The sequence below is a fragment of the Alligator sinensis genome, unplaced genomic scaffold (assembly GCF_000455745.1).
Source record: "Alligator sinensis unplaced genomic scaffold, ASM45574v1 scaffold512_1, whole genome shotgun sequence".
NCBI classification, from domain to species: Eukaryota; Metazoa; Chordata; order Crocodylia; family Alligatoridae; genus Alligator; species Alligator sinensis.
In genome coordinates, this window is record NW_005842063.1 from 1291579 (window position 1) to 1312560 (window position 20982).

A 20982-nucleotide genomic window follows, 5' to 3' on the forward strand; every position below is an offset into this window, starting at 1 on the left:
GGCAGGGCACCTCCCTGCGCTGCCCCTCGCCACGTCTCCCCTCTGCTCCCTCTCAGGCCGACGAAGCGCAGCGCCGACAGGATGCCGCCATCTGGGAGCTGCTGTCCAGCTTCGCCTCCCCGCGCGGCACGCTCCCACCCCCTCCCCATGCCCGCCCTCGCGCCCTCCTAGCTGCTCTGCCTCCCTCCTCCTCTTCCTCGAGGGCTTCTTCGTTCCCCTTAGCGGCTCCGCTCAGGTCTGACCCGCAGGTACCGCTCCAGCTGTGGGTGCGACATCGCTGCTCCCCGCCACCCGGCTCTCAGGGGCCAGACCCCCTCCCCTGACTCCCCAGCCCCAGCCGCTCCCCCTCGCACAGGCACTTGGGGGCGTCCCAACCCTGCCCAGACCCCGCGTCTGACTGCGGCACGCCCTCAGCATCCCCAGGCCTGGCTGCAGCGCAGCATCGGTGCCTGGGCATCTTGGCTGGCACAAGTGCCATCAGCCGCTTGCTCCCGCCATCCCACCCATGCCCTTCCCAGGAGACAGACTCCTAGAGCCCCCCAGCTCCCCATCCCCTGCCCGTGGGATCCGTGCTCCCCAACCTTGGGTCGCCAGCATCTGCCCTCCTGCTTGAGGCTTTGATCTGCAGCCCTGCCCTGACTGCTAAGCCCTCCCTTGCTGTCTTCTCTTGCCAAAGCCCCAGCGCAAAGGATCACCCAGACTTCACTCCCTGGAGTCCAGCAACCTCCTGTCCCCCCGAGACCACGGGGCTGACGATGCTGGCAAGGTACCGAGCCTTGGCCTGCCTGCTGAGTGCATGCCTGCCAGAGCAGGGAGGAGGCAGAGACCTTTCGGGGGGTGCTGGGGAGGCTCTTTGGAGGACCTGAACCCTCCCACGGGGATGCAGAGCCTGTGCTGTTGGCCCTGGGCTGTCCTGCCCCCATCTCCCAGCCCTGACGGCTGCTGCTCCAGGGCCGTCTCTGCCCTGGGCTCAGAAAAGCAGGGCTTGCCTTCAAGGCTGGAGAGTGGATCTCTTCCTAAACCCAGGCTTCTGGGCACAGGGGTCAGCTCAGAGGCCCTGTCTGCTGGCAGCCCAGGTTCAGCACGGGCAGCCTGCCACCCACCTGAAGGCAATGGCTCGGTGAGGGCAGCGGGTAAGCACAGATGCTTTGTAGAGGCCAAGCCAGGATCATAGCAAAGGCAGGCTGGTAGGGCCCTTGGGTCACCTCCCAGCCCAGCCTGAACCATCCCAGCCACGTACATGAGTCCCCAAGCCTCGCCGAGCAATACATCCCAGGGCTCCACCAGCCTCTTCCTAACATCTACCCCGAATTGTGGACACGGGGACCAGTGGATCGTCCTCTTGCAGCAGCGCCATTGGTCTTGGAAGACTGTTCTCAGATCACCCTGGGCTTTCTCTTTAAATGAACTAAAAGTAGAGCCCACGATGCTGAGGAGCGTGGAGGTTGTGGGTGCCAACCTCTTCATCCCCGTTGAGCTGGGAGTCACCCAGGGGGGTGACTGACCCCCAGTATAAAAGCTGAAGGAAGTGGAAGCAAGACCTTGCTTGAATGGAAGCAGGACTGCCGTAGTCCCTCCTCGACCCGTGGCAGGTTCTTGTGTTGTGTCAGGGGTGTCGGTAGTTTTACAAAGAGGTTAACGGATGCATCAAGAGACTGAACAGCTTTCATGTGAGATGTCTGCCTAAGATCCTGAAAATAAAGTGGGAAGACAAAACGCCAAACCCAGAGGTGCTGCAGCGTGCAGGACTGACACACTTAGGAGCCGCTGTCAGGAAGATGGGTCGGCTGTGCCGGGAGAATGGGAGCAGACCGTATCCCCAAGAATATTTCGTGCAGGGAGATTGAAGGCCGCTCTAGAAGTGGAATTGCCGTCCGTGGTGGTGCCACGACGTGGGCAAAAATGATACGAAGTCGTTCACCATCAACGTAGGAAGAGCGCGCAGAATCCCGGCGGATCCGGAGGGAACATCTGGCACTGGCGGCAGCTCAACACAAACTGGTTTTGATGCAGGGGATGGGAGCCAAGCAAGAAAAGGAAGCAGCGAGCTGTAAACTTGGACTCCAGCTCAGACAACACCTGGATCTGAGATGTGTAACACACTGTGTCACACTCAAACCGGCCTTGTCGGCCACCAGTGGAGTCCTCGGGCCTCTGACGAGACCTCTCTCATGTATCCGGAGGACCGACGGCTGCCTCTAGGTGATGGATGTGCCTGGGATGGTTTGGACCGGGATGGATAGAGGTTGCACCAGATGGAGGTCCCTTCCAGCCTGACTGCTCTGTGCTGCAATGAAGCAGGGTGCAGGTCGGCAGGGTGCAGGACAGCTGGCACTGCGTGGCCAGTGGTCACATATAAGCAGAGACCCTGCATGGGAGCATGCTGTGAGGTCCACGGAGTGTCCCAGGGGGATGCATGCTTCTGGGGCTGGTGGCGGAGGGCCAAACAGGGAGCGGTCTGAGAGCATGCGAGCCTGCAGCAACCCAGCGCCCTTACTAACCCCTCAGCTGCCGGCCCCAGGGAGGGGGACCGGGCTTGCCTTGGCTCTGGGAGCTGAAGGAGCCATCTGGAGTGTGTCTGGTTTGCTGAAGTGCCTGGCTACGTGTGCACCCGGCGTGGTCCTTGGTTTCCCCTCTGCCTGGAGCGGCTCAGAGGTTTCCTTCGCGGTCTGGCCGCAAAGGGACCCACAGGAGGAGAGGAGTTTCCCAGGCCATGGCTCACTCTCTAGAAATGCGCCTGATGTCCTGTGAATCACTGTGGCCGGAGAGCTCCCCGAGCCATGCCAGCTAGCACATCTCTTGTGGTCAGACTCAGCCTCCCCCAGTCGGGTTGACGTGGAGTGTCTGACCCAGGCGGCTCCATCTGGAGGCCCTCTCCCAAGGAGCAAGATGTGGTTAGCTCTGATTTCCCAGTCAAGACTTCCTTGTCTTCTGGGCCTTGCCGGAGTCACTCGCGGACATCCCCCTGCACGGGTTGGCATGATGCTGGGCCTTGCCGTGGTCATTCGTGGACGTCCCCCTGCATGGATTGACATGACTTGCTGTGGTCACTCATGGACGTCCCCCCACATGGGTTGGTGTGATGCTGGGCTTTGCCATGGTCACTCACGGATGTCCTCCTGCACAAGTTAGCGTGATGCTGAGCCCTGCTGTGGTCACTCATGGACGCCCCCCTGCACGGGTTGGCGTGACTTGCTGTGGTCACTCATGGATGTCCCCCTGCAGGGGTTGGTGTGATTTGCTGTGGTCACTCATGGATGCCCCCCTGCACGGGTTGGCGAGACTTGCTGTGGTCACTCATGGATGCCCCCTGCATGGGTTGGTGCGATGCTGTGACTTGCTGTGGTCACTCGCAGACCACCCCCCCTGCGGGTTGGCGTGATGCATAGCTTGTCACCAGCAAGGTGGGTCAGCTGCGGACCAGGGGCAAACCTGCCCATGGCTCTCACTGCTTACCCTCTGGAAAAAGGCACCCCTCTCCCGCACGTATCACCGTGCCAGCCCGGGAGCGAGATGTCCGGGTGTGTATAGCAGTCCCCAGGGGCAGTGCCGCACAGTGTGCACCTCCCTGCCAGGCCAGCACCACGCGCATATTGCTGGATGCTCTCCCGCCGGCTCCCCAGGCTCGTCCACGGGTGGGGAGGGGGTGCTAAGTGACCGAGTCTTCTCACCCCGTGGCTTTCTCTCCTTTTTGCCTCTCCTGTCTCAGTACTCTCTCGTCTACAAGGGTTTCTCTCTGCTCCCTGAAAGCATTTTCTACTGGCAGCTTCCCTAGCCCTTCCTGGGGGATAAGGTAACAGCCCTTGGTGCTGGGGGGGTGGGCTGGGTGGGGGCCGATCCCACATCCTCTGGAGCAGGAGCATCAGGGTCTGGGCTCTGAGGCCTGGGATCTGCCTGTGCCCATCTGGGGGGCGCGATGGCCTCCGTTTGGGGTCTCTGTGGTAGCAGAGTCCTGGATCTCTGGCTGGGCAGCATCCCTGTCGTGCCTCCTCTCCATCCCAGCCCCTCTTGCATTTCCCCTCGTGGGCACGGATGCACTGAAGGAGCACGGGAATCCAGAGCCACGTGTGGGTGCCCGGTGGCACAAAGCTGGCGGCTGGGTACCGGGCCAGCGGTGACAGGGCCTGGCGCACCTGGCACGGCTCACGGTGCTTCCCGTTGGGTTGCAGGTTGGCTCTTATGGTGGACGGCTGCGCTACACCCTCTCCTACAGCTCCGGGGGCAGGGGCACCCCGCTGCCTGATGCCGACGTCCAGATCACGGTAAGCTGGGCTGGGTACTGAAGCCGTAGTTCTCCATACTCCTTTGACACCAAGTGTCTCGATAGCCCGTGTGCCTGGACCACTGCCGAAGCCATGCCCAGGGTCTGCTGCGACAGCTGGATGTCTTTATTCCCTGGGAAGGGCGTTGGAGGGAGGGTGGAGGGGCTGGCACCCAGGATGCAGGGGAAACCTGGAGGGGAGGAGAGGGGAGCCTGGGTCCCATCCCCGGAGCGGGGGCCGGGCTCTGACTGGCCCCTTCTCCCGGGGTGTGCGCAGGGCAACGACATCACACTGGTGGCCTACCAGCCCGACCTGGCGCCGCGGGACCAGAAGAGCTTTGAGATCGTCTTCCGGGAGGTAAGAGGCGAGCGCAGGGTGCAGCTCGGGACGGTCTCAGTGGCCACGTGCCTGCGGCTCTCGGCCTCCCCCGGACAGATCCCAGCAGGGCCCCTGGCTGCCTGGGACGGGCTCACAGCTCCCCATGCAGACCCCGTGCAGGGAGGGGGGTTATGCCCCCCGCTTCCAGGGGCTCCTGCAGTCTGGGCATCCCCATTGCACCAGTCCAGCCAGTCCCCAGCTTGCAGCCAGCATGAACCTGCCCCTCTCCACACAGCAATACTGGAAGCGGCCCGACGGGCAGCCGGCCACGCGGGAGCACCTCATGATGGTGCTGGCCGACCTGGACGAAATCCTCATCCGCGCCACCTACTCCACGGACATGGTGTCGGCCAGCCTCTCCGGCGTCAGCATGGAGACCGCCGTGCCCACCTACACCGCCCTGCCGCGGGCGCCAGAGGTGGAGGAGTGCCACTGCCCGCCGGGGTACCAGGGCCTCTCCTGCCAGGTGAGACTCTCCCTCAGGGCCACCACTGGGTGCGTCTACATGTTCATTAATGCACTTTTGCTACTGTGCATTAAATGCAGTACCTCTAAGGTGAGGTACTAAATAAATGCACATTAGGCTGCCTTAATGCACAGTAGTGCAAGTGCACGCTTTTTTAGTGATGCTGAATGTGCAGTAGCCTATTTTTACTGCACATTAGTATATTAGCACGTTTTTTGACATGACGCTTTAATGCGCAGTAAAATAAGCTACTGCACATTAAGCGCACGTGTAGATGCGCTCCCCGGGGGGCTGATGCCACATCTCTCCCTTGCAGGACTGTGCTCCCGGCTACACCCGGACGGGAGCCGGCCTGTACCTGGGGCACTGCGAGCTGTGCGAGTGCAACAGCCACTCCGACTCCTGCCACCCCGAGACAGGAGCCTGCTCGGTAAGTCACCCTGCGGCCTCGGGCCCCATGGCCAGGGCTGAGAGCGGACACTGCCTGCCCCCTTGCTCCCCAAGGCACTGCCTCCAGGGCCTGACCCTCCTCTCTGCCCACTGATGCTGGAGGAGGGTCCGGGGTGAGGCGCGTGTCCTATGCCATGGCACACTGCTCCCACGTGGGGCCCGTGGCTAGCCCCTGAGCCCTGCGTGGCCTCTCCACAGAGCTGCCTGCACAGCACGGCTGGGGAGTTCTGCGACCAGTGCGCCCCTGGCTTCTACGGCGATGCCACGGCCGGCACCCCCGAGGACTGCCAACCCTGTGCCTGCCCGCTGCCCGACCCTGAGAACCAGTAGGTATCCGGCTGCTCAGAGGAGACCCCGTTCTGCACAGCTCAGGGCAGAGCCAGTGCTGGGATGTGCTGGAGGCTTCCCCACTCAGGGGGCCGGGAACCAGGTCGCCTCCAAACCCCGCTGGGGAGAGCGTGGTGGGCTCAGAGTTCCCGGTGCCCTGGGGTGGGCACGAGCGAGCCGGGCGGTGTTTCCAACCAGCGTTCACACCTCTCTGCCTGGCAGGTTTTCACGGACGTGCGAGAGCCTGGGGGCCGGGGGCTACCGCTGCACGGCCTGTGAGCCCGGCTACACCGGCCAGTACTGCGAGCAGTAAGTGCCTCCCTTGGCTCCCTCCCCCGGCCTAGCAGCCCCCAGGGGACATGGGCACATGCTCCCTGGAGAAATCACAGCTCTCTGGGGCTCTTTTCCATGTCCTGCCCTTACCCGTGCTTTGCTCCCCAACAGGTGCGCGCCAGGCTACGTGGGGAACCCCAATGTGCGCGGGCAGAAGTGCCTGCCTGTGGGTAAGTGCATGCCGCCGAGCTGGCCCGGGAGAGCCCGGGGCACCATAGGCTACCTCAGGCCTCAGCCAGGAGCCACAAGTGAGGCCAGAAGGAAGCCAGGAGGGAGGTCCAGCCCCCTGCCCCCCTCCTGCCCTGCCTGGGGACGAGAGAGCAGCCCCGCCAGGGACAGCAGTGGGATCCAGCCCCTCGCACCCAGCACCCAGGAGGGCAGGTGGACTCGGACATGGTGATGCTCTCCCACAGCAGTGCCCCGCTCTCTCCCCACAGCCCGAGCCCCTCTCGTGGTCCGCATCCACCCCACCAAGACCACGGTAACACAAGGCAGCGAGGTGATCCTGCGCTGCCAGGCCAGCGGGAACCCACCCTACAACTACTACTGGTCCCGCGAGGACGGGCAACCCCTTCCCAGCTCTGCCCAGAGCAAGCGGCAAGGTAATGGCTCAACACAGGCGGCATGATGGTCCCGTGGGGCTCCGCGGCCCCCGGGCATCCTGCTTCCAGCACCTGGCAGCTGCTCTGGGGTGGGGGCTGCCAGCGGCTTGTACAAGTGTCGCCCGCAGTGCCAGTCTCTGGGCCTGAGTGCAGATGGACCCATTCACCTCCCTCCCCACTCTGGCCTGGGGGCATGCTGGCCCGATGCTGCTGGAAAGGGGCATGTAGGAGCCACGGGGTTTGGCAAGGCCAGGAGCACCCAGCTGCAGCTCTCGACTGCATTGCCTGTACCACAGCAGCCCTGGGCACCTGGCCCTTCCCTGGGGGGTCCTCAGGGGTCCCTCTCCAGGCCCTGACCCAGACTGAGCCGGCCTGACGTGACCCAGGGCTGTGCCCTTCATCCCCTTCCCAGGCGAGGAGCTCCACTTCCCCAGCATCCAGCCCTCCGAGGCCGGCGTCTACCTCTGCACCTGCCGCAACTTGCAGCACAGCAACACCAGCCGGGCAGAGGTCGTTGTCAAGGGTAAGCAGTCCGGTACCCATCAGAGCGTGAGGACAGGTCCCAGTGCCAGGAACGGCCCAGTGCCCAGGGCTCGGGCTGGCAGTGTCCCCCTCCCACCCAGGCAGACAGGGAGGAGCATCTGGGAGGGTCCCTGGAGCAGGATGGAGGGTCTCCAGGGACAGAAGGCGCCAGTGGAGAGCAGTGATGGTGTTAGAGTCGAACCCCATCCCCTTCACCCACCCTTCAGGTCCTGAGCCATGAGACGGGCTCCTGTGGGCATGGTCCAGAGAGCAGGCAGGGAAAAACCAAGCAGAAAGCTTTAATGTGTCCTTTCCCCCCTCAAGAGGCCCTGAGCAAACCCATCACTGTGACCGTGGAAGAGAAGAGGGTCCAAAGGGTGAAGCCTGGAGCCGACGTCACCTTCATCTGCACGGCCAAGAGCAAGGTGAGGGCTGGGCCGCGCCGGGGGAGCACGGTGCAATGCGAGGGGGTGGCGGGGGATAGCGTGCCAAGTCTAGGATGGCATTAGCTGCCATCCTGAGGGTCCCCAGCTGCAAGCAGGGCCCCAGGAGAGCAGTCCCCCGTGGCTGGGCATTGCCAGCTCCTCCGTGCCTTGGTCTGGGCTCAGTACCCAGACCCACCAGCTGCACGTCTGTGTGCCCGTCAAAGGCAGCCTCCCTGGCGTGCCGACGATGGGCCTCCCCGAGGGTGGGGTAGGCATGGCTGACCCCCCTCACTGCGGTGCCTCTGCAGTCCCCGGCCTACACGCTGGTGTGGACACGCCAGAACAACGGCAAGCTGCCCAGCCGTGCCATGGACTTCAACGGCATCCTCACCATCCGCAACGTGCAGCCCGAGGACGCCGGCATCTACGTCTGCACCGGCTCCAACATGCTCGACATGGATGAGGGCACGGCCACCCTCTACGTGCAAGGTGTGTGCGGCGTTCTTGGCCCCGAGCCCTCCGGGCACACGCACCCTTGGGCACCATGGGGAGCTGGCTCTTGGGGTCCTGCTTCTGCCAGAGGGGTGCCTTTTATACACAGGAGATGTTGGAAGGCAGAGAAAGCTCTGCCGCTCATGTCCTGAAATCCCTGGTCCCTTCCAGCTCCAGCCAGCCTCCCCTCTACCCTGCAGTGGCATAGGAGCCATGCCCCTAATGTTGAGTCTAGTTCCCAGGATGGGCCGGACATGACGTGCCAGCTCTGCCCTTGCTGGCTTGGCTTGCAACAGGAAAGCTTCAGGGGGTGCCGTGCGGAGGAGGCAGCGGTCAGGGAGCTGCTCCTCGTGCCACCTGAGACCCCCCTCTCCGTCCAGATGAATCAAACCAGGCGGTGTTAGCCAGGGATGAGGTGTGACAAGGGTCCCAGACAAGTGCCCTTGGCAGTCGTGGCAGAGGGGCAGGGACTCAGCAGAGCTGGCTTCTACTGCTGGCTCTGCCACGGGCTGTGGGTGACCACGGGCAAGTTGCTCCCCTGCGGTGCCTCCGTTTCCCCATCAGGAGAACGCTTCTTCCCACCCTCCCTGCACTCAGCGGTGCTTGTGAGCAGCCCAGGCCACGCATGACAGTCCACACTCAAACTCAGTCACCTCTCTGCTCCCCGAGCTGCTTTGCAAGAAAGGCACAAAAGAGGCGATGCCTTTCTCCTTTCTCGTGGCCCCGTGGCGGACGTGGATGCATGAAGTCCTCCAGCTGCTCCCCCGCAACACCTGGGCCCGGGCACCAGCTGGCTCAGCCGTGCACACGGGTGGAGCAGAGGGGCTGGGTTGCAGCTGGCGTTCTCGAGCCCCCTTCTCGCGAGCAGGCAGGCAGGAAAGGCAGGCTCAGAGCAGGGAGGCACGGGGCCTGGGTGGAGGCTGAAGGCAGCGCCCACGCGGCCTGCCATTGAACACGACGACTTGTTCGCAGCCCCTTCTAAGACCCAGATGTTTTTTGGACCCGTCGAAGTTGTGGAAGGCCACAGACCCTGTAAGTTGGCATGCTGTGTGCCAGTCTCCATCTCCACTGCATGCATGCCAGCCCCCGGCCCGGAGCACTCTCACGGTCTCGCTCTTGCTCTCGGGTGCCTTCCAGCATGGCAGGGGGGCATCGCTGCTCTCTGTCCCGCCAGGACAGCATTGGAGGGCCTGAGCCCCTGGGCAGGGAGCAGGTGGGAGTGCTGAGGTGTCCTGGGCTCTGACCGCTGGCACGGTCCAGCCTGGTGCTCTGAGCGGTGTCTTTGCTCTGTGTCTCTGCGTGCCACATGGGAGCGACGCTGCGTCCTGTCCTTGCCTCTCGCCCTGTCTCTGGTGGGGTTCATTCCTGTCCCATGCCAGCCCCCCAGAGCAGTGGGTTCATCACCAGCCACGGGGTCTGAGACCCTCCCTGCACCTCCTTCCCACCGGGATCTGCCACGGGACAGGGAGCCGTCGGGGTGTGGACTGTACCCCTGATCCTCCGCCTGCCAGCCACAGCCCTACAGATCATGTGTGGTGGCTGCTTCTCTCCATCTCCTCTGCTTCTAGCAGGAGGGATCCCCACAGGGCGAGTGTGACCACCCCATGGCTGTTGGGGCTGGGGCTAGCACCATCAAGGGAGGGGGTCATTGCCAGCACCCTTGTCTTCCCGCTGCAGCAGCCGTCACCATGCATGCTTGTGTATGCATGTCCGTGTGCCCCTTCCTGGGGCATGGGCGATATACGGGGACGTGGCCACACTTATGTCCACCCCAGGGCAGCATAGAGTGGGTATTTATGTGGGTCCCAAACATTTCTCTGGCCTTGCTTCTCACCCCAGCCAGTGCCAGGCCCATCTCTTCCACCTGGGAGCAGGAAGGCGGCTAGTGGCACCCCATGTCCCTATCCTGGGAGGGCCGTGACGCTGTGGAGCAGCGCCTGCAGCTGCCCTCTCCCATCCCCGCTCCAAATCCCACTCGTGGGGATCCCTCCCACCCAAACTGGGGTCGTCCCCATGCCTGCCCAGGGCTCTTGGACCAGGCAGGGGGTCCTGCTGCCTTCAGGGGCTCCTTAGCCACCAGCCCCAGGTGAGGAGCAGCACCGGTGAATGGGGTCTGAGGGTCCCCAGCCCTCCCTGCAGTGGGGCTGGGACTCTGCTGCTCCAAGGCTCGGGGCCCGTTTAGCTCTGGAGGGAAGTTGCTGCTTCCCAGGGCCCCTCCTGACCCTGGTGCCCCATGGCCTGACCTAACCTGCTCTCCGTCTCGCCCTAGCCACGCATGCCAGCGCGCCCACGGCCACCATCGAGCCGGCACAGCTCACCGTGCAGCCGGGCCAGCCGGCCGAGTTCCACTGCGTGGCTACCGGGAACCCCCCACCCACCCTGGAGTGGATCGGTATGTGGCCGGCACCAGTTGGGAGGGATTGGGGATGGGCTGGGGGGCGCGGAGCCAGGCTGCTGCCTTCCCAGTCTGTCCCAGTCCCTCCGGCTCCTTGGAGACCCTGGGGGCGGCACCATGCCCGTGGCAGCGAGGCTCTCTGACCGCGGCGCTGTCCCTCCCTCCTGCAGGTGGGCAGAACGGTGTCCTGTCCCCCCGAGCCGTGGTGCGGGGTGGGGTGCTGCGCTTCCCGGCCGTGGAGCCCTCCGACGAGTCGCACTATCTGTGCCGCGTGCGCAACAGCGCCGGGCAGCACGTGGCCCGTGCCATCCTCCAAGTGCACAGTACGTCCCGGGCCGGCAGTGGGGGGAAGGCGGGGGGTGGGCCAAGCCCGGTGCTGGAGGCACCACTCGACCTTAGAAGCCACAGCTGGATCCCAGGAGCGTCCTCTGGGGATGAGCATCTAACAGAGCCCATGGCTTGGTCTGAAATGATGCTTGATCGCCTACAACACGCCCCTGGTTTTGCAGGGGAGCAGGAACAGGGGTCTTCCTGCAGGGAAGGGGGCTGGCTCTTGGACAGTCTTGTGGGGAGCAGAGTAGCTGTGAGCCCTGCCAGGGGAGCCAGGGCTGGTAGCCTGCACGCCCCCTCACCTCCTGTCCCGCTTTGAGCCCCGTGTCGGGGGGCTGGGCTGAGTGGGACCTCGGCTCTGACCCGCCGGACACGGCTTTGGCAGGTGCCAGCGTCCCGCAGGTGCAGGTGAGCCCGGAGCGGATGGAGGTGCAGGAGGGCAGCACCGTGCGACTCTACTGCAGGGCCGCCGGCTCCCCCACCGCCACCATCTCCTGGGAGAAGCAAGGGGGTAGCTTGCCACCCCAGGTAAGGCGCCGGGGTCTGTGTGCTGGGGCAATTGCAGGGGCGGGGGCAGCAGTAGACAGGGGGTGGGTATGGGAGAGGGGCTGGAAGTGCTGTGGAGCCCCGGAGCTGCCTCCAAGAGCCCGTGGGTGCAGACACGTTCCCCTGGGACTAAGCAGTCTGACCCTGGAGTAAAATCCGGGATAATGTTCCTCTTTGACAAGCAGTGCACACAGATGGTACCTCCAAGCCTGGCTAATAGGGGCAGGGGAGCTAGTTTCCATTAAGTCAGTGGTTCCTCTCCGTGAAGCTGTGCATGTACGTAATATTTGACTCCATCCCAGGGAAGGCTCGGGACAGCTACAGCAAGAGGACACAGCAACTTGTAGGCGCTGTGTGTCCCGTGGCCGGTGCCACGGAAGGGGGCATGCCCACGCTCCGCTCTCACCTGTGCCATCCCCCAGGACTCTGGCAAGGCCTTGGCCAGGCGCGAGCTGGGGAGACCCTAGAGATACATTTGTGCTCTCGGTCTGGACAGCTCTGGGGTTTGGGGTGTCGGGGCCCAGGGGATGCCCTGAGAGCGGGGTCCCCAGGCCCAGGCTGGAGCCCTGCGGGACACCTGTGGAAGGGGTCAGCTCAGCCCTCACCAGTCCGGAGCCCACATCCCCCCGCTCGTGGGCAGACACCAGCGGTGTGCAGGGGTCACCCCCCCCAGGACCGGGGCCCAGCTGGGCAGGGCCTTTCCCCTGCGCTGGGGCTGCTGCGCCGGCACAGTCCAGGCTGGTTTGGTTCTCAGTCCGAGAGCGAGAGACCAGTGCGGTGCCCTGGGCGCCTTTTCCCCGGCCCGTGATCCCTAGGACACGTCCCCCATGGGAACATACAGGGGTATGCATGCACACAAACATGCACACGCACACGAACACCGCCGTGCACGCACACACACGATCGCTGTCCCTTCCTCTCTCTGACTGCTGTCCCTCTCGGTCCGTCTCTTCCTTCCCACACTCCTCCTCTCCTCTCCTGTCTCTCCGCCGGCCTCTCTCTGCTGCCAGGCTCTTTCTGCCTACGGTTTCCTCCACTTCAAAAGCTCCAGCCTGGAGGAAATCTACCAGCGGATCCTGGAGCTCCGGCAGGTAGCTCGCATGCCCTACCTGCTGCTTCGCCTGGCTGGGCTGGCACGGCAGCCCTGCTCCCTCCTGCTGTCTCTGTCTGGTGTCTCTGTCCCCCTCGGCTCCAGGGCTCTGCGGGTCACGGTGCAGCCCCGCGCGGGGAGATCTGGGGGTGCAGCCGAGCTCTAGGATACAGCACAGGGCTCCCTAGCCAGGAGCTCGCGGGCACAGCCCTGGGTGCGTGCCGGCCCTCTCTGGGTGACCCCATCCAAATCTGTGCAACCCCGGTCCCAGGGGACCAAGCCGGGGTGCACGGCCTCGCTTCCCGGAGACTCCCAGCTCACACAAACCGGTCAGTAGTCACCAAGGTGGCAGCCCCAGCTCTCCTTCCTTCTCTTCGTGGTGTCCCGTGCCCCTGTGTTGATGGCACCCCGCAGTGCCCCCCGCTTACTGTGTGTCTGCATGTGGCCCCGGGACCTCTGATCCTCACGGCCCTTTCCTGTGTCCGCAGTCGCGCTCGGAGAGGACCGACATCGCCACCCTGGTCATCCCCTCCATCACGGTCACTGACGGCGGCGTGTACCTGTGTGTCGGGACCAGTGCGGCCGGCGTGGCCCGGGCCAGGATCGAGGTGATCGTACGAGGTAAGGGGTGCGAGGAGGCCTGCCTTGCTAGCAGCCAGGCAGGTGCCCCCTGCAAGACACCCCGCACTGTGCCGTGTTGCCCCCAGCATGCACCTCCCTCCAGACCCTGCCTAAATGGGGCTGCCCCTGTCAATGCCTGCAGCATTAACCATCGTTCCCCCTATGCCTGAGCATCCTTGGCCGTGGCTGGCCCCCCTGCTCTGTCAGAGCAGAGGGATGCCCAGATGTTTCCCATCACGGCTCCCCGTGCCCTGCTGACCTCAGCCCTGGGTCGAGCAAAGCCAAAAGTACCCATATGGCGGCTTTGCGGTGCCTCTGGATGGGTCTGCTGAGACCCGAGGCACGGGCTTTGGGTCCCCTGATGGGTTGAGCACAGCCCGGTCTGAAGGGGCTGCATACACACGTTCAGCGGGCAATCTGGGCATCTGCCCCTGCACAAGTAAAACCCAGCGGCACAAGGGGCACGTCCAGTCTGGCCGCGCCTTGGACAGATGTCAGGGTCTGAATGCGCAGGCCAGGCTGCTCCAGTCATCGGTGCACCACGCACCAGCCTGTGACCACGCTCCTCGGGGGTTGTTGCAGCAGCACGGCACGCTGCATGCTGAGAAGACCCCTTGCTACAAAGCCACAAGCTCTTTGGAGTAGTGACTGCCTTTTGCAGCAGCTCACAGGCCTTGCTACAGGCTGCTCCTTGCTGATCCTGGAGCTCCTCGGTAGCTCAGGGAGTGCCGGCTGCACCATGCTCCCAGTGCAGCCCACGGCCAGGCTGTAAATGCCCTTGCGGGTCCCAGAGCCATGCCATGCTATGCCCCTCTCTCGGCCCTTCCAGCCTCAGGGGCTGTGTCCCCCATCCGCATCGAGACATCGGCATCGCCATCGTCCATGGTCGTAGGGCAGACCTTGGATCTGGACTGCGTCGTGGCTGGGCACTCGCAAGCCGTGGTCCTCTGGTACAAGCGGGGAGGTGCCCTCCCAGCCAGGCACCAGGTACGGAGACCCACAGGGCCGCGGGGATGTCGGGGAGCCAGCCCAGGGCACTGGGGGGGTTGCCTTGGGGGCTCTAGTTCCCCAGGCTGCCCAGGGGAGGGTGAGGAGACCATGTCCATCCCTGCAGGCCACAGGGACCCTGCTGGTCAGTGGATCCCAGGTAGACGTCTCTGGGCCATGCAGCGCAGGGGCACAGCGGGCCTGTGGGGACCCATCCCCGGTTTCTCCCCATCCCTCACGATCTCTCTCTCCCGGCTCGTGGCCCCCCCCCAGGTCCTCGGCTCCCGCCTGCACATCCCCCAGATCTCGGCGGCTGACTCTGGTGAATACGTCTGCCGCATCAGCAACGGCGCTGGGCCCAAGGAGGCCTCCATCGTCATCACCGTGCAAGGTGCTGGAGCCGTGCAGGAGGGTAAGCAGGAGCTCGGGACACCCCGGTGGGGACATGCTTGCAAGGAACAAGGCTGGCCCCGAGGAGCTGGGGAGCGGCTTTCCCCTCCACACCCTGCGCCAGCCACGAGCCAGCCCCGCTGGCGCTGCCCTCGGGGCAAGGCATCGCTGCTGCTTTGCAAACGCCCCGAGAGGCCTCGTCATCTGCTGGGCTCGTCGGGGTGGGCGTGCTCTGAGCCACGACACATCCCTCGGCCCTTCCAGCTTCTTCCATGAGCATCGAGTCTTCGTCGCCGGCCGTGGCGGAGGGACAGACCCTGGACCTGAACTGCCTCGTGGCAGGCCAGTCGCACCCCAGCGTCACGTGGCACAAGCGCGGGGGCTCTCTGGCCGCCCGACACCAGGTACGCGGGCCGCGGCTGTGGCGCGGGAGGAGCTGGGTGACACTCCAGCACTCAACTCCCCTGCCCCTGGGTGAATGCAGACCGAGCCACGCTCGTGTAGGTGCCTTGGGAGCCCCCTCCCCTCCCTCTGTGCGCGGGACAGATCGCCCCCTCGCCTCATCATGGGCCGTCACGCATGGGGCGAGTGAAGTGTCGGGGCGTAGAGTCCCGTCTGCCGTACCAGAGGGAGAAGCGAGGCGGGAGGCTCTTGTGCCAGGCTCTCTGCAGACTCAGGCAGGCGGCTCTTCATCTCTGACACTCAGATCGCTCTATCAAGGGTTTCTTTGCCGCTCGAAGAGCTGGCGACTATGACAGCGATGCTGGAGAGCCGTCACGAGGCCTGGCTGCGCCACCCCGGCCTTCCCCTCTGGGTCTTTGCCCCATGCATCGGGGACACGGCCTCCCGGCCTGGCTGGGTGCTGCTGGGAAGTCCCAGCCTCTCCCCCTCACCCGTTCCTTTCGTCTCTCCCCCGTTTCCCACGCAGGTCTCCGGCTCTCGCCTGCGGCTAGTGCAGGTCTCCGAGGCCGACTCGGGCGAGTACGTCTGCAGCCTCAGGACTGGGGACACCGTTCAAGAGGCCTCCATCTTCGTCACCGTGGCCCGTGCCACTGACAGCTCCCACCGTAAGTGCCAGCGCTGCCTGGGAAGGTCTGGCCCGAGACAGCAGCAGACCCAAAGCCCTCCCTGGGTCAGCGCAGTCCTCACCAGTCCTCACAATCCAGGAGAGGCCCCCGGCTCTGAGCATCTTCCCCTGTCGTGTGTCCTAGCCTCGAGCATCACACCCCCCATTCGGATCGAGTCTTCCTCGGCTCCCGTCACCGAAGGACAGACCTTGGACCTGAACTGCGTCATTGCAGAGCACCCGCAAGCCCCGGTCAAGTGGTACAAGCGCGGGGGCTCCCTCCCGGCCAAGCACCAGGTACGCGGTAGTGCGGAGAGCGTGCCTGGAGACGGGATGTGGGCTGCAGCGTGTCTGGTGCTTTCGCTCCCCTTGGGTATCTGCAGCCGTTATAAGTGGGGAATCGGTGCACAGCTCAAAGGGGCAATGCCCAACTGCTCGCAGTGTTGCAGCGGTGCTGCTCATGCAGAAAAGTCACACCGGTCACCATTGCCGCCCCAGCCAGCGCAGTGCTTCCCTTTGGGCCCTGGCAAGGCGTCTTTCCCATCGGCAGCGGTGGCCCCTCGGGGTAGCTCTGCCACCCCACCGGTGACGGGACGGCTGGGGAGAGCAGCAGGTCTGAGCAGGGCGGCTGCTTCGAGGAGCGGCAGCAGAGCCTGGCGTGGACGTGGTGGGATAGTCCTCGCCTCTAACCGGCCCCGGCTCCTTTCCCTGCAGGTCTTCGGCTCCCGCTAGCGCATCCCGCAGGTCACCGAGGCCGACTCGGGCGAGTACGTCTGCCGCAGCAGCACCGGCACCCAGGTCCAGGAGGCCTCCGTCATCGTCACTATACAGGCCATCACCAGCCCCTCGTGTATGTGTAGCATGCAGAAACCCGCTGATGGGCTTCCAAGGTCCAGGGCTTTGCACACAGGGTCCCATGTTTCCTACCCTCCACGGGGTATGCTGTCCCATAACCCCAAGCTGCCCCCACCTACCAGGGGTAATGGGCTCTGGTGAGCGGCCTGGAGACGCAGCCTCCCTCTTGTATGAGCAGCTGAGGCTCACGCTCCAGGGCAGACACGTGGACCCCATAACAAGGGCTTTCAGGCAGGTGGGAAGGCGAAGTCCACCTCCCCGGTGCTCCCCTGCTGCCCGGTGATGGCTGCTGCCCATGACGGCTCCCCTTGCCTGCAGTCAGGGACGTGGTCCCTGGGATCTGGTCGGGGTGAGCTGCTGTGACACCCCGCAGCAGCTTTCAGAGATGAATGGGGGTTGGAAATATCTCCTGACTGGGGCAGGACCAGCCTGTGGATAAAATCCTGCAGGACGTGACGGAAAGCCCGTTGCTTGGGAGGGGAAACACTAAGCCAACGCAGAGCTGGGGCAGAGCACGGTGGGATCTCGTGGACCGTCTCCATCTCCTCCTGGCCTTGTGTGTGATGTGCCCCGAGACCCTGCTGCGGCTGCATCCGGCACCTGACCCCCTCGTTTCTCCCAGCCTCAGGCATCACGCACCCCATCAGGATCGAGTCTTCGTCCTCCCACGTCACCGAAGGACAGACCTTGGACCTGAACTGTGCTGTGGATGGCCAGGTGTCAGCCCAGGTCACGTGGTACAAGCGTGGGGGTCCCCTCCCAGCCAGGCACCAGGTACAGTAGCCCGAGCAGGGAGCGGGAGGTTTTCCACTTGCCATGGGCTTGAAGGAAGCCTAGCCACAAAGTGCTGGTGTGAAACCACCCCGTGACATGCGGGGATGAGCCAGGGCTGAGGAGGGAGCGCAGAGCCGCCCCGTCCTGCTCGGAGGGGACGCTGCAGGATCACACGCGCAGGCACTTCCCAGGCCGTCTCCCCCAACCACCGCTCGCCTCCGCTCCCAGGTCTCCGGCTCCCGCCTGCGGCTGGTCCAGGTCACGCCGGCCGACTCGGGCGAGTACGTCTGCCGCGTCAGCACCGGCAGCGCCACCAAGGAGACGTCCGTCCTTGTCACCATCCAGCACAGCGGTGCCGTGTCCCACCGTGAGTCGGGGCCACGCGGGGCTGCCGCGCTGTCCGGTGCTCAAGGGTCCGTGGTGGGGCACGACAGCCGTGTCCCTGCCTGGGGCTCCCGTCCCAGGGTGCGCGGAGCCCGTGGTGGGAGTTAGTGGGAGGGATGGGCGGGATGTGAACGCAAACCCCGGGAAGGCTCCCAGAGAGTGAGGGGCTCGGGGTATCTGAGACTGAACAAGCCACAGCCAAGGTCCTGGGAGCGGCCTGAAACGATGGGTCTGGGCTAGTCTCCAGGGGATGGGTGGGCAGGCAGCTGGCAAAACTGCCCTCCATAAAACGCCCACGATGCTGCGAAGCTGCAGCCTGCGCCATCCACTGTAACCTGCCCCTTTGGGCTCCGCAGCCTCAAGCATCACCCCTCCCGTGAGGATTGAGTCGTCATCATCCTCCGTGGCCGAAGGGCAGAGCTTGGACCTGAACTGCGTGGTGGCCGGGCAGTCCTCGCCCCAGGTCACCTGGTACAAGCGCGGGGACTCCCTGCCCGCCAGGCACCAGGTAGGGAAGCCAGGGCAGGACCCCGGGGGTGGCAAGAAGGGAAGGGGGAGGCTCTCCTTGCATTGCCTGGGCCCCGACAGCAGCTCAGACACATGCTTATACTCTGGAAACGGCTGCAAAGACCCTGCGTCTGCTCCCGTGGGGATGAGCTGCTACAGCCACAGAAGTTGGGCAGCCTCCCTCAACTGGCGTGGCCTGATCTGTGATGGAGAGTCCTCGTGGCAGGACCCACAGTGCAGGCATAGGGCAGAAAGCTGATTCCCCTGCCCCTGGGAGGCAGCTGTGGTGGGTGGCAAGGGGAAGACAGGATCAGCATGCCTGCTGGGTACAGGCTGAGGCCAGAGCCAGGCATCCCCCAGGTCGTCTCAGGGAACGGTGTGGGTCAGACCCATGTTAGACACTGAAACCACAGCCCCGGGAGGGAGCACTGGGCAGCTCTGGGTTGAGGGAGCCCGGAGCCGCCCCGTCCTGCTCAGAGGGGGACGTCAGAGGGGACGCTGCGGGATCACACGCGCAAGCACTGCCCGGGCCATCTCCCCCCAACCACTGTCCACCTCCGCCCCCAGATCTCCGGCTCCCGCCTGCGGCTGGTCCAGGTCACGCCGGCCGACTCGGGCGAGTACGTCTGCCGCGTCAGCACCAGCAGCGCCACCAAGGAAACGTCCGTCCTCGTCACCATCCAGCACAGCGATGCCGTGTCCCACTGTGAGTCGGGGCCAAGCGGGGCTGCCGTGCTGTCTGGTGCTCAGGGGTCCGTGGTGGGGCACGACAGCCGTGTCCCTGCCTGGGGCTCCCGTCCCCGGGTGCACGGAGGCCGTGGCGGGAGTTACTGGGAGGGATGGGTGGGATGTGAGTGCAAACCCAGGGAAGGCTCCCGGAGAGTGAGGGGCTGAACAAACCACAGCCAAGGTCCTGAGAGCATCCCGAAATGATCGGTCTGTGCAAGTCTCCAGGAGAGGGGCAGGTTGACAGCCAGCAAAGCATTGGCAATGCCGGCGATGCTGCAAAGCTGCAGCCTGTGCCACCTGCCGTAACCTGCCCCTTTTGGCTCCGCAGCCTCCAGCGTCACCCCTCCTGTGAGGATCGAGTCATCGTCGTCCTCCGTGGCTGAAGGGCAGAGCTTGGACCTGAACTGCGTGGTGGCCGGCGAGTCCTCGGCCCAGGTCACCTGGTACAAGCGCGGGGACTCCCTGCCCGCCAGGCACCAGGTAGGGAAGCCAGGGCAGGGATGGGGGGGTCTCCCTGCATTGCCGTGGGGCTGGAGGGAGCTCTGCTATTCTGCTGGAGTTTGAAGCCCACTCTCCTCTTCTCACTCGTTTCTGGGAGAGCTGGTGTGTGTCCGGGGCCAAGGCAGGCTCTGCTCTGGTGGGGGTGGGCTGGGCAGTGGGGCCGAGTCCCCAGGGCAGCATCCACAGTCAAAAAGCAGAGAGGTCCTTAGCTGTGTCATTCAGGAGCCAGGCACAAGGCACTAACCAAATCAGCAATGCACGAGCTTTGGGGAGCCACAGCTTGTGCCTCTCTGCGTTCAGTTAGCCTATAAGGTACAGCTCCCCCTTTGCCAGTCAGAGAACAGTGCGGGGAGCTGATTTCCCATCCTGCAAGAGGTCCACGGAGCAGAAGGGTCTGGGGCTGGAGATAGCGAATGCGCTGGAGAGCGCGTCCTGCTGTGCTCAGGCCATGGTGGGGTCCCGGGGAGCTGTGGAGCCCGAGCTGGGGGCTTGGGGAGAGCTGCAGGGTGGAGGAAAGGAGGAATCCCCAGAGCCCAGGATGCTACAGGGGCTGTGTCCAGCACTGTCCCGACTTCCCGTCTCCCACCTCCTGTCTCCCCGTGGCTCTCCCCAGATCTCTGGCTCCCGCCTGCGGCTGGTCCAGGTCACACCGGCCGACTCGGGCGAGTACGTCTGCCGCTTCAGCACCGGCAGCATCACCAAGAAGACTTCCGTCATCGTCACCATCCAACCTAAGGACGCCTCCTCCTACCGTGAGTCTGGGGGCTGGGGTGCTTCCCCTTTGCAAGTTCGGAGCCCCTCTGGAGGGGCCTACAGCAGCTCTCTGCTGGGGTTCACGATGGGACACGCTGGCTGTTAGAGGTCTTGAAGCCTCTCCAGGTGCCTCTGCCCAAGGGGAGATCAGTGCTCCTGGGACGGGGACCGCTGAAAGGGAAGACTCCCTAAGAGGCAGGTCTATGGAGAGGGCGAGGAGCTCTCGGGGACTGGCTGAGGCTCTGAATGAGCTCAAGCAAAGCTCAAGGGAGCTACCTGGAGCTCTTGGTCTGGCCCTGACCCCGGTGGGACAAGCGGCTCAAGGGACAGCACTGCTCCATCCATCATGGTGCTGTAAAGCAGCAGAACGTGCCCCATCGTAACCTCCTCTCTCGCAGCGCCCCCAGCCGTGGCCGTCACGCCGCCTGTGAGGATCGAGTCATCGTCGTCCTCCGTGGCCGAAGGGCAGAGCTTGGACCTGAACTGCGTGGTGGCCCGGCAGTCCTCGGCCCAGGTCACCTGGTACAAGCGTGGGGACTCCCTGCCCGCCAGGCACCAGGTAGGGAAGCCAGGGCAGGGCTGGGGGGGTCTCCCTGCATTGCCGTGGGCATGAGGGGGTCGTGCTGTGCTCAGAGGCAGCACGGGTGATTCCTCATTGCACGCGAGACGTAGGGAATGGCAGCATCCAGGGCTGAGGGTAATTAGCAGGCGGTGGAGGAGTTGCCACTCTGCCCGTTGTGCCATCGCTCCTCTCTCCATGCCTCTACCAGATCTCCGGCTCCCGCCTGCGGCTGGTC

At 64.5% G+C, this 20982-nt stretch overlaps 1 protein-coding gene across 1 annotated transcript in view; it reads left to right on the forward strand.

The window, feature by feature from the left end:
* HSPG2 (heparan sulfate proteoglycan 2) overlaps positions 1-20982 on the forward strand; it is a 61830-nt gene that overhangs the window by 21837 nt on the left and 19011 nt on the right. Inside the window, 29 exon segments of the mRNA XM_025203721.1 lie at positions 4170-4262; positions 4539-4619; positions 4876-5106; positions 5423-5536; positions 5755-5882; positions 6106-6192; positions 6328-6386; positions 6654-6818; positions 7231-7341; positions 7665-7765; positions 8074-8254; positions 9230-9289; positions 10527-10649; positions 10823-10975; positions 11368-11510; positions 13107-13239; positions 14069-14226; positions 14500-14638; positions 14881-15020; positions 15545-15683; positions 15828-15979; positions 16397-16530; positions 16680-16705; positions 17160-17311; positions 17540-17678; positions 18052-18203; positions 18770-18908; positions 19260-19411; positions 20046-20184. Of these exon segments, the coding sequence (XP_025059506.1) occupies positions 4170-4262; positions 4539-4619; positions 4876-5106; positions 5423-5536; positions 5755-5882; positions 6106-6192; positions 6328-6386; positions 6654-6818; positions 7231-7341; positions 7665-7765; positions 8074-8254; positions 9230-9289; positions 10527-10649; positions 10823-10975; positions 11368-11510; positions 13107-13239; positions 14069-14226; positions 14500-14638; positions 14881-15020; positions 15545-15683; positions 15828-15979; positions 16397-16530; positions 16680-16705; positions 17160-17311; positions 17540-17678; positions 18052-18203; positions 18770-18908; positions 19260-19411; positions 20046-20184 (3724 nt within the window).